Source organism: Erpetoichthys calabaricus, chromosome 13 (assembly GCF_900747795.2).
Source record: "Erpetoichthys calabaricus chromosome 13, fErpCal1.3, whole genome shotgun sequence".
NCBI lineage: Eukaryota > Metazoa > Chordata > Cladistia > Polypteriformes > Polypteridae > Erpetoichthys > Erpetoichthys calabaricus.
The window spans coordinates 110685221-110697418 of record NC_041406.2 but is presented as its reverse complement, the minus strand read 5'-3'; the positions used below and the strand labels follow the sequence as shown (position 1 = coordinate 110697418).

General features: G+C 40.1%; 1 protein-coding gene across 2 annotated transcripts in view; it reads left to right on the top strand.

Annotated features, from left to right (window-relative positions):
* Positions 1-11950, top strand: part of itga9 (integrin, alpha 9) — a 340968-nt gene extending 329018 nt beyond the window's left edge. The window contains exons 28-29 of one of the 2 annotated variants that reach the window (XR_003718143.2): positions 7991-9672; positions 9712-11950. Coding sequence is in view for 1 of the 2 variants with exons in the window: in XM_028817449.2 (XP_028673282.1) it covers positions 7991-8089 (99 nt within the window). In the remaining variant the exon portion in view is untranslated. Of the gene's footprint in view, positions 1-7990 lie in introns of both variants that reach the window. The other variant, XM_028817449.2, reaches the window with a different exon arrangement.
* The last annotated feature ends 248 nt before the right edge of the window (positions 11951-12198 follow it).

The following is a 12198-nucleotide window of genomic DNA, read 5'->3' as shown; positions in this document are numbered from 1 at the left end:
TAATGTCTTCAGCAGGACACTCAAGTGGAATGCCAAGGGGCCACACTTAAGACGCAGTCACGCAGGCTTTAGATGGCATTTCCTGGGTACCTTCCTCCCTTCTTAAATGAGTTTTGAAGGTTGGGCTTGTGCCAGCTTGAGTCACTAGAAAGGCGGCATTATCACACACAGATGTCAAACCTAACCTATAGGGTGGGATTCTGAAGAACTGAGTGACCCCACAAGAGAGCAGTTGAAGGGGCAAAGATGCAAAGCCTAAAGTCAGAAGGACAGCAGCTAAGTGATGGGAGGTGATGTTGTCTGATTTGACAAGGATAAGAAAAAGAGAAGTGACCAAGAGCACAGTGGTGTAACAGATTAGGAACCATCTAGGTAGACCCAAGAGGCCCCTAGAATGTATTTGTAGCATTTTTTTAAGATGCACTTTGGTTTCATCGTCTATTGGCAACCATCACTGCTGGTTCATGAGTAAAATGCCATTTATTTCTTAAACTATAGGGCACTTTTTCAATTCCACCCCACAAACGTCCACCCCATATGCCTCAAGGGAACTGTGAAGTAGGTTAGGTAAAATAAGTGCTAAGAAAAAAATGATGATCATGTTATTCAATGTATACCTTTCTACTGATGATATGACATTTTCAAAATAAAATGAAGGCCTGGGGTCAAGACTGTTTGTTGACACCAGTAGAGAACCCGTATACACATCTGCATACTTTTTATCCAATATGGGGTCATGGAAGCAGGAGCCTATCCTAGCAGCTTCAGACACAAATCAGGTACCAACTGTGAACCATAGACTGGTTCATTGAAGGGTGACCTGATACACACTTACTTGGGATCATATTAGAATTGCCAGTCAACCAAAGATGCAAACCTTTGCGATGGTAGAGTAAAAACCAGAGTCCCCAGGGAAGAAAAAAGTCTGCACAGGCACAAGAAGATTGTGTTGACTTCACACAGAGTATGGGATTCAGAGTCAGCATCTGGAGCTGTCAGGCAGCAGTGCTAACCACTGTACCAGCATGCTGCCTGGCATAGCACTTTTTAACTAAGTATTCCTCATATCACCCAAATTTGTTCACATCTGGGTATAGAGTTGAAAAGCAGGCTTTTTATTGGACACTGTCTCTCACAAACATTTCATAAAATATGTACAAGCTAGACCATCCATATAGTGCAACAAGCTATTTCATACTTGTTCAAAGTAGCTTCTGTGGGTCACTGTAATGAACATTTTTAAAAACCATTTCCCTCCAGATGGCGTTGTTGTTCAAAAATTTAAAAAGTACTAAGCTCTTATCAACGATTTAATGTATTGTTATAATGTCTACTTAGTCTTCAGAATCAAATTTTTCCAATTTTCATGATATGCTCAAAGCAGTTTCTTGTGTAGAAAACTATATATATATATATATATATATTTTTTTTTTTAGAATGTGAACTTTTCTTTTCCTGGCACCACTAGCCTGTTTCTGGGTTGCATGGGTAGGCCCTTGGACCTCGTATGCCTTACGCTAGGCATTCATCTGCTTTTGTATACTTGTGTGGGCTTATTAGTTCGGCCTTGGGGTTTGGATCAATCGGTTGATATTTTTTAAGGAGTGTGTGAGTTACACATATTGCTGTTTTGGACTTGTTGTCCTCATTATCATGTAATCCTGTTGATTACTGACATGTGTGGATGCTAGGAATCACTGTTGCCCGTTAAACCCAGCAGATAGACACGCAGGACACCAGGTAAAAGCACTAAGAAGTATTCTTTAATAATAATAATAATAATAATAATAATTCTTTGCATTTATATAGCTCTTTTCTCTCACTACTCAAAGCGCTCAATTCCTTTCTTCTTATAGCAGTGCCCTCCAAGCACCACAGCCACAATAACACAAGCAAGTATTAAAATCAGCACAATAATAATCACAATTTTCTCTTTCTCTTCTCCTCCACACCTCCAAGCAAGCGTTGTCTACTTCCTCTTGACTCTTGCTCGCCTGCTGGGTGTTTTGCAGTCCTTTATATATTGTCTGGAAATGCTTCTGTTTTTCCATCCATGTGACTTGCCAGCACTTCCGGGTCAGATGGAAAACTTCCATTAGCCCGGAAGTACGTCTGGGCTTCTGTCCCCATGACTGGATAGTACTTCCAGGCTATGCAAAAAGTATGAGTCCCAAGGTCCTCTCTCAGTGTCCCCTGGCAGTGCCTACAGTATCCAGCAGGGCTGTGATGCCAAACTCCATATCCCATGGTCCCCTGTGGGAATCCAGGGCACCTCTATGTTGTACAGAGGCTGTCATCTAGCATCTTGGGGGAGACAGTGTCCAAAAGTAGCTGCCTTCCCCTATTCTTTCATTCTCTGGGCGTCCCAACCAGGTTGAGCTGCCGGCTGTCCGTTACACATGCCATAAAATTTAGCACCTACTGAACAAGAATTGGAAACTTTGGAATATTCATTTACGTATCAACTTTTGCTGTTGAATATTTGATGTTGAGATATTTGCAATACTGTGCTTTAGAGTTTGTACTAAATAGAGATATGCTGATAGATCTTCATCATGAGTGATTATTTTTTTGATGCCATTATTCAGTTGACATTTTATCATCACTGGTTGTGGCAGGCTAATGCAATGTGAAACACATTATCACTCCCCCACCAACACTGCCAATGTCACCCTGATTTTCCACGGCACCTCCCATGCAGCCCCATTCATACTGTACCACTGGCTCTGCTTCACATCACTCACTTGGGGGCAGAGGCAAGTCCTTCTGAACTCTCTTTCCCCAAATCCATGAGCTGAGCCAAGCTAATCTAGGATCCTTCCCAAGTCTCACTGGTAGCCACACAACACAGGCCAGCAGATTTAAGCAGCAGAGCAGATTTTATTTGTTCTGCTTTTTAAGAGTTTGATCATCTCTCTCACTAACTCAGTCACACACACTCAGGCACACATCCTCTTCACAGCTCCTCTGAATGGCTCTGCCTATTATGAATGTGTCTCTCTCTCCCAGGTCCGCATGGCCATACCAGAATTTTCATGCCAGAAATTCCTTTTCCTCCTATAAGGACAATTCTTTAAACTGGAGCGAGGCATGACACTTGATGTAGATCTATTAAAAAAAAAAAATCATCCTTTGACCTAAGTTTAGTTTGTGAAGGATTTACTGTAGTGCGTGTAAGAGAAATGTAATCAAAGTGGCTGTAAGTTCATGGGAAATCAGATAAAGTGAACCTCCCATGTTTAGTTTACTGATGAAAAACGAAAGCGACAGCACCATCATTTAGGGGCACATTAAAGTCTTTTAGAAGTCCATGTGTTCCCAGGCAGTTGAACAAATTGGGGGTATTCATTGTCAGGTCCATCTGGTCAGTGAGCCTTTCCAGATTGTTACTTTTTTCCACAGTCACTGGGCAAAGCTGAAAACTGACCATTAGGTGAAGACAGATACTCAGACTGCAGTTCAGCTCTTGCAGCCACAAATAACCATAAATAAGAAGGATAAAAAAGTGCTTAGAAAAATTCTGGCACCTGCTGAGGTCTATGGTCTATATTTAATCAGCTTGCATCTACTGTACTTCAGTTTACTATTAATTTATTGTGTGCATGATCCTGGAGACTTTTATGTGTTTGATTATTCATCCATCCATCCATCCATCCATCCATCCATTATCCAACCCGCTATATCCTAACACAGGGTCACGGGGGTCTGCTGGAGCCAATCTCAGCCAGCACAGGGTGCAAGGAAGGAACAAATCCCGGGCAGGGTGCAAGCCCACCACAGGACGTTTGATTTTTCATTAATTTGTTAGTCTAATAAACAGACAAGTCCCCTTAAACACTGACATTAGATCCAGGCTTTAAAATACATCTACTCTACAAGTATGCAGTATCCATGGCACAGATTTACAACATAGGTTTAATACATATAAGTAAAGAACATATTATTAATTAAATGCTAAAACATACAAAATATTCTCGTTATAGTAATAAAAGGCTATATAACTGATACACAACATTCAATAATTACTTGACACTCTTATTTTTCCAAACCTTTTCGATGTAATGCAGGTTTGCTTTGTGCTGTAGTCTGTAAGTCTCAAGCATGAGGTAGGATGGAGCATCTACACTGGATAAGAAACCAGTCCACTGTGGCATCACACAATTACAATTAAAAATAGCACTTAGTGAATTGCAATTTTCAGAGTCCTTTACTTGTTGTTTTTAATGCTTTGATGGGATCTTGTAGTCCATTGGCTGAGGCAGTTCACCTTAAACTCATAGACTGATATCTGAGTTTTTGCCTGTGACTCTGGACAAGCCTGTCCTCCAATGGTTGAAATACACATGACAAATGAACTATATAACAGTGCTTGTAAAGTCTCTTGTAAGTTTTAATATATACTGTATATATATATATATTTAATTTTCTCTGACGGCAATACAGGCGTGCGCGTCGGTAATATGCCTTTAATCTCCTCTGACAGTAATACTGGCTTGTATGTGGCTGTAATATGCATCACTGTATTGTGTACCTTTAATTTCCTCTCGCAGTAATACTGGTTTGTATTTCCGTAAAATGCCTCTAACTTTCTCTGACAGTAATATCGCACATCGCACCGTGCCCCGCGCATGCGCACTTCATCAGAAGACACCTACACACAGACACCTGGACGCACATAGGGATTTTATATATATAGATGAAACAACAAGAAAAATAGCAAAATAAATAAATGTATATATCCGTCCACCAAAACAACAACCAGGTGACAACACTATATACAGTATATATATACACACAATAAACCCTCTCTTGCCCTTGTAACATATAACAAACAATACAAATAACAAAAATGAATGAGATACGGAAATGAATGGTCGTGAACTTGAGTCCGAGTAACAATTGTCCTGAATGCAGATGACTGGTTAACCGATATGTGGAGTGTTTGGTGGATGATGAAGTCCGACCTCGGGGTCTCTCGTGATGAGGGTATTGGAGTAAGTCCGGCGGAATGAAAAACAAACTGGATGCAAATGCGCGATGTGAAATACAGCAGGTACAGATGGTTCGTGGTTATGAAAATGAAAGTCTCCTTCTCTCTCCTCTCCTCTCTTCTGTTCCCTCCTGATTGTTTATATAGTCCTGTGCCGGATGTAATTGATTATTATACACAGGTGCCTTCCATAATTAAGGGGCTGTGGTCTCCCTCCATCATCCGTCTCCCCTTTTATTTATGGGGACGACAGTCACTGATGCACACATTAAACAGCAAATGGGACGATGGAAATAAAACGCACACAATACCAACATTGACAACACTATTACTATGTAGCCCCGCTACAGCGTGACGTCATGAGCGGGGCGCTCCTCATTCATGCGCCAGCCTCTATTCGAATTGGTCTACCTCTGGCCACGTTTTGGAGTGTACCTTGCCTCCATTTAGCTAATGATACCTGTTTGTTTATTATTTTTAAAGTTTGTCCTGTTTCACGACTATGCGGGCAGAGCTGCAGGGGACAGCTGGTACTGTATAAGCGCACTTTAAAAAATGAATTCTGTGGTTGTAGTGTGTTGATCTGAAGAGTTAAATGCAAGCAGCAGAGATGCAACTAATTACTTAGTAAATGACAAGAGAATGTAGGATTTATACACTGAAATAAAAATTAATAGCCAAGTTCAAAACTCAGAAGGAATTATTTTTCTAGGGATTCATTTGTTAGTTTTATTTTGAAAAGTCTTCCATATTTTATTGCAGTTTGGGGACTAAGGTTCTGTGCCAGTAAAATGTATTCACTCCTTAAAAGTTTTTACCTTTTATTCTTATGCAAAATTGTGTCTTAATGGGTTTAAGTTGGCTTTTTTGACACTGATCAACAGAAAATAGCCTTTAATGTCAAAATGAACACATATCTCTGCAAAGTGGTCTAAATGAAGTACAAATGTAAACCACAAAATAATTGATTTATCCATACGACACACCTAAATCATCACTAGTGCAGCCAGCTGGTTTTTAGAAGTCACAGGATTAGTTCAAGTCACAAGTTACAAAGGCTGAGATTGGCGAGATTGTGCATACAAGTGTTGCTCAGGTGCTTCACCCGTCATATCTTTATGGAAGAGCAGTAAACAGAAAGCCACTGTTAAAAAAAGAAAAAAGTAAAAAGGCACATGACATCTTGGCTAGAGTTTGCCAGATGGCACATTGGAGACTCTGATGTCAGAGTCAGTTCTAAATTCAGATAAAACCAAAATGAAATGCTTTGGCCATCACACTAAATGTCAGATTTGGTATAAGCCAAAGTTCACCGTGAAGGAAGGTGGTGACAGCATCGTGATGTGGGGACTTGTGAAGGTACAGGGTAAAGGGAATGTAGCAAAATACATAGTAATCATGGAAGAAAACCTCATATAGTCCACAAAAAACATGTACAGTATATTGAGAAATATAAAGTATTCATGAGATTAAGCATAAAGCCAAAGTTAGCTGGGAATAGCTTAAAAACAGCAATGCTAATGTCCTGGAGTGGCCAAGTCAGAGTCCAGATCTCAATCCAAATAAGAGTTTGTGGCTGGAGTTAAAAAAGACTGTTCACCCACAATCCCCTTACAACCTGACAGAGCTTGAACAGTTTTGCAAAGAAGAATCAGGAAAAGCACAATGACAGAGACCTGTGCACACAGACTCAAGGCTGACATGGCTGACAAAGGTGCAGCTACTAAATACTGACCTGTAGGGGTGATCAATTATTTTGTGTTTTATATTTATTAAATTTGGATCACTTTGCAGAGATTTTCACTTTGAGTCTTTTTCTACTGATCAGTATCAAAAAGTCAAATTAAATTCATTGTGATTCATTGTTGTATAATTACTAAATGTGAAAATTTCTAATTGGGCAAATAGTTTTATATACACTGTACGTGCACCCTCCTCTTTTATAAGCGAGATGCAATGACATCACAGGTCATGAACTGTCAGTACAGTGTAACTAACAAAAGGGGTCATTGCTATGAACAATATAGTGACAAAACAACATTCTAATTCACAGTGGTTATAAAAAAGTCACCAGAATTATGTTAAAATAAATCACATGCCAAAATAATAACACATTTTACACAATAAAATATTACAACAGGAACAAACATGTTCCAGTAGTTGAATTCACTTGGGCCAGCTCCTTATACCCCTTAAGATACAAAACTGAACCCTTGTTGGCCATGAACAGATGATCCGGTGCTATTTGTTAATGAATATAGATAGATAGATAGATAGATAGATAGATAGATAGATAGATAGATAGATAGATAGATAGATAGATAGATAGATAGATAGATAGATAGATAGATAGATAGATAGATTCATACATACATACATACATACATACATACATACATACATACATACATACATACATACTTTGTTTTTCCACAAGGGTAGTGTAATGAACCAGCTCACTATCCAGGATGGGTTCCTCCTATGTGTTTCTTTCTATTAGCTTCTTGTGACCATAAAAAGTGGCCTTTGGGTGTGAAAATGATTACATTTTTTGATAATCTAAAACTGTAGGATTTATCATTAAGTAAAATTGTATGTATTATCTTGACATAACTCAGCCTGGATGAGCCTGGGCTTCTGGCATTGCTACCTATGGTCCTCTGGACAAGCTGTCCATCTGGTGAATTAAAAAATATTAAGAATGTTACGAGCACAAAACAGAGTTTGCCCTAAATGTGCTTCTTGCTTCTTCTCACTGTCCCCTTCAGCAGTTCCAGTTTTTGAGAAAAAACAACTCTCCTAATGTGAAACAGCTCTCGGTGTTTAGAGGCTGCTGTTTCCATGGTTATGCCTGCCGGGCATTGCTTTTCTGCATGTCATCTGCTGCTCTCCCATTTTCGCTGAGTATGCGGGGTGTGTGTGTTACAAGCGAGTGAAAAAGGTGCAAAGTTTGCTAATGTCTCTCTCTGTGTCTCCCTTTCTATTCCCCTGCCTTCGTAGATGGGCTTCTTTCGCCGAAGATACAAGGAGATCATCGAGGCGGAGAAGAACAGGAAAGACAGTGATGAAAGCTGGGACTGGCTCCAGAAAAGCCAGTGAGCAAATGGCTTATCCACTGACTTCATGGGACTACAGCTCTACCAGCTTTTTGGTTTGCCCCACTGAATCTTTCATATGTGGAAGAAAGAAATCTCCTCCTGATATTTCGGAGGACTGCTAATTATTTGTTTTTTTTTTTGCTGCAATTTTTGATTATGTCTGTGGCACTCTTCCTGAGTATGGCAGTCATGTGATTTTTACAGGAAGAGTTCTGTGTTTTCTGTAATTTTTTTGGTCAAAGCTGAACTTTAACCAATAGAAAGGGATGAACTGCAATAATATGGGTGGACATCAGATCGTAAAATGTGGTAAAAAAAAAAAAAATAACCCTCAGGGTATTGAACTCTTGTCAGCCAAAGATATTTTTTATACATATATGCTTTTTATACTGAATCTGTCTTGTAACAAATTTTTTGTATCTTTTGGACATATCTACATATTTCTTTCAAAGCACTGACTATTTACAGCAATTTTAACAAAAAAAAAACAATATTTTTAGAATTTGTAAGCTAAAACTTGATTAGGGAAAATGAAGGTGCCTACAACTGAAGCGCTCCGGACATTTCCAGAAGTGCCTTAGAATGTACACATTTGGTCGAGGGGTCAGCGGTCAAATGAAGCCCAACTGCAGATTTGAGCCCTTAATGTGAGTCGGCACACAGCAAGTCAAAAGAAGCAGAAATACCGACAGGCACTTGAGATCCAGGTGGGTTTTTTGCTCGCAAGCAGCTGAGGCACTAGCCAGCTCACATTTTCATAGATATTGCCCATTTTTCATTGATGTGAAAAATTACTGTAATTGAAGACGTCTCCATTTCATTGTGATATTTTCCCCAAATTCAAAAACAAAGGAACAAAATACTAAGTCCATAAAGAATTACCAAGTTGGAGCGGAATGATGGGCCATGTGGTCCTGAAAGAAGGAGCCAAAGGATCTAGCAAAAATGCCAAGCTTAATATAATGCTGATCGTGTTTTTTTAGAATTCTTCCTTTTTAGCTAATGGCTTTGTCAAATATTAAGTGACATAACGTGAGGTACACATGAAGAGAATAAGATCTGCCATTGTCTCATCTAATACCACCCACCTGTCCATCTCATAACACCCTGCCTTTGTGGTAATGGCCACACACAAACACACTTCTGTTCTTCACCTCACAGTTCCTGGCTCTCCTTTTTCTTTTTCCATTATTATGACCCTTACCCCCAACCCTTCCTGCTTGCATCTATAATTCCTTAAATTGCATTAAAATGTCACATGCACTCTTGGGAAAGAGGCATCCAACTGAAGCAGGCCCATTCTGATGATGCTGTAGAATGTATTACTGTATTTAGATGCTTTTATTGAAGGAGCTTGAATCATTGACCGGAGGGCAAATCTTAGATCAGGCTTAGAGGACAAAGTTCATTTGACAGAATGGTCACCTCCATGACCCTCAGCTGGACAAGTGGATTATAGAAGGATAATGGCCTTAATCCTATTGTTCATTCATTTTTCAAGCTCACTTTCTCCTTTACAAGGTTGTAGAGTCTATCCTGGTAGTACTAGGGGCAAAGCAAGAAACTAGAAGGGATCATACAGGGGTGGTTAACAGTCACCCTGCCCTCAAGAAACCAGGTAAGCCAAGAGAAAGCCACAAGGACATGTGGAGACTGGGCAGACTCCACACAGACAGAGATTAGGATGGAAGTTGAGTTTGGGTTTAGAGGGCTGTGAGGTGACTTTACTCTCCCTTCATTTTTTAGTATGAGGTATGCCTTACATTCTTCAGGCTTTGGAAGTAGATTTTAAGGTTTTGAGTCGGCAGCTACTCTTTCGATCCTTCTTACATCTCCAAAGTTTGGAGTCAGATGGTGTAGATGTACAGTAGAATACCCAGTCTGATAATTTTACTTCTGTGTTTATATGGTTTATCTTGAATTTAGCTAGCGTTTAAGACATATTGTATTGTGTATCTCTTCCCCAAGGCAGAAGTGCCCTGACAACAAAATGATTCACTTCCCAAATTATAATTCCATGGAAAGGAATGGGTTTTATTTTCAATACACATCTGCTTGGAGACCAGTGACTCACATCTCTCTGGTTCACATTTATCAAGCTGAAGTGGGTAGGTTATGACTTTGAGGCAGCAGCACCCTGAGAACACACACTGTGACAGCTGGAATCGGGCAGTGATGACCTGCCATGTTCATTGTATCGATAATGAGGGACGCAGCATGGCCGTGCAATAGTTAGGACTATTTCCTCATCATTCCAGAGGCTTAGACATAAACCCCAGCCTGGTCACTACTTGTGTGGAATTTGCAGTTTCACCCCATGTCTGCATGGGTTTGTTTGAGGTACTCCAGTTTTCCTCCCTTAATCGCTAAACTGTAAGTGTGACCTGTGGTCAGCTTGGTCCCTGGTTGGCACCTGATGCTATCAGGATAGGTACCTTAAAAATGCAATGAAGTGGTTAGAGGTGGTCTTTCCACTGACACAGGAAGAAAAACTTATATTGGTGTAGAGGGTCTCTGCCTTAGACAGATCTGCTATTAGACCACAATGAATTTGATGTGATCATAACTGGTTTCTTTAGCTCAGCTTTAGATCCAAGAGACATAATGGCTTAGTCATTGGCAGAACTGCCTCTTTGCTATATAGGCCTAGGTTTGATTACCGGCCTGTTCACTATCAGTATGGAGCTCATTCCCTATAATCCAATTTTTATGCGAGCATCCCATATGCCTGGATGAAAGTTCAATAGGCTTCTTGAAACTGGCCTTGAAGGAGTGAGTCTGTATTTGTGTGCCCTTTGATGGTCTGGTACCTTGCTCAGGGTTGGCTCCTTCTTTGTACACAATGTTGCAATAAACAAATTTAGAGAGTGAAGGAAAAATAATTAGATTTTGAGAGGCTGATGTGATGGGATCTGTTCACTTATGCCAGTTCTGCTTAGCTATTTTAAAACCGGCATTTCATCAGTCTGAAGTTGTGGAAGTTTATACTTTAGTAAATATGAAGTGTGGGTAACTCTGAAGTAATAGAGTATAAGGAGTATGTGTCTCTGGGGCAGACCTGTCCTGAGAACAAACTGAATTGCTGCCCAGTTCTTCATCAAGCTGACATGGCGGGCAGGGGACAGGTGATGTTGCAGACATCTGCTCATCTGTCCATTTTCTGCGTTTACCTGAGTTCAGGATGCTATGAACCATGAGCATCCGTTCAATGAGCAACTTGAGCCGATTAGTTTTAGTTGACTGAGAAGTCAGCATTTCACAGGACCTGAATTTACATTAGTGGTAGGAGTGAAAGTCATAAAAAATGACTGCAGCTAAACTTGTGCTGCCCACACCACTGGCAAATCTGAATGGCCATGATAAAAAAGGTGTCCCTAGTCAAAAAAGAGAACATAGCTCATGAACCATGACAGTTGGCTTAAAACGAATCAGCACCCTACGTACTGTAGCTAACCCAATTCTTAAACCTGTGCCCTCCACTGGACCTGTGGTGGTTTTGAGGTCCTGTTTCACTGACACAAGAACAATGCACATGAACTCTTTTATTTTAATTGCTGTCATTAATATATTTGGTGGTTTCTTACATTTCAAGTTATTAAAAATCAAGAAATTCTATTGGATACTTCAGTATCCTGGAAATACATGTTAAGATAAAGAGGATTCTGTTTGAAATACTGTACTTGATAGTGGTGTTTATTTCCATATTCAGTGAATCCTTTACTAGGATGGTGGAGCTGCTTTCCAAATTAGTAGGAAGGCACCCCTAGAGAATAAACCTTATTATGGATACACCATAGGAAAAAAATAAATCTTACTTTTGGCTCCTGTAATAAAAATAAAATAAAACACTGAGAAGCCTTGGCGTGGCCTGTTGTGTGGTTATGTCTGGGATGGGGTGAAGCAGGATTAACATCACTGATCTGTACATGTCCTGGCTCTGTTGGCCTTCTCCATGTTTCTCTTTTGAATGTGTCCCTCTGCTGGCTGAGCATCCAGAACTTACGTTCAAGTCAAATCCCAATGCTGGCACACACTTTGAACCTCTATGAGTCACACAGCAGAGCTTCTGTCCAGCAACCTCAAAAGCTCATCATAACACTTTTGAGATTG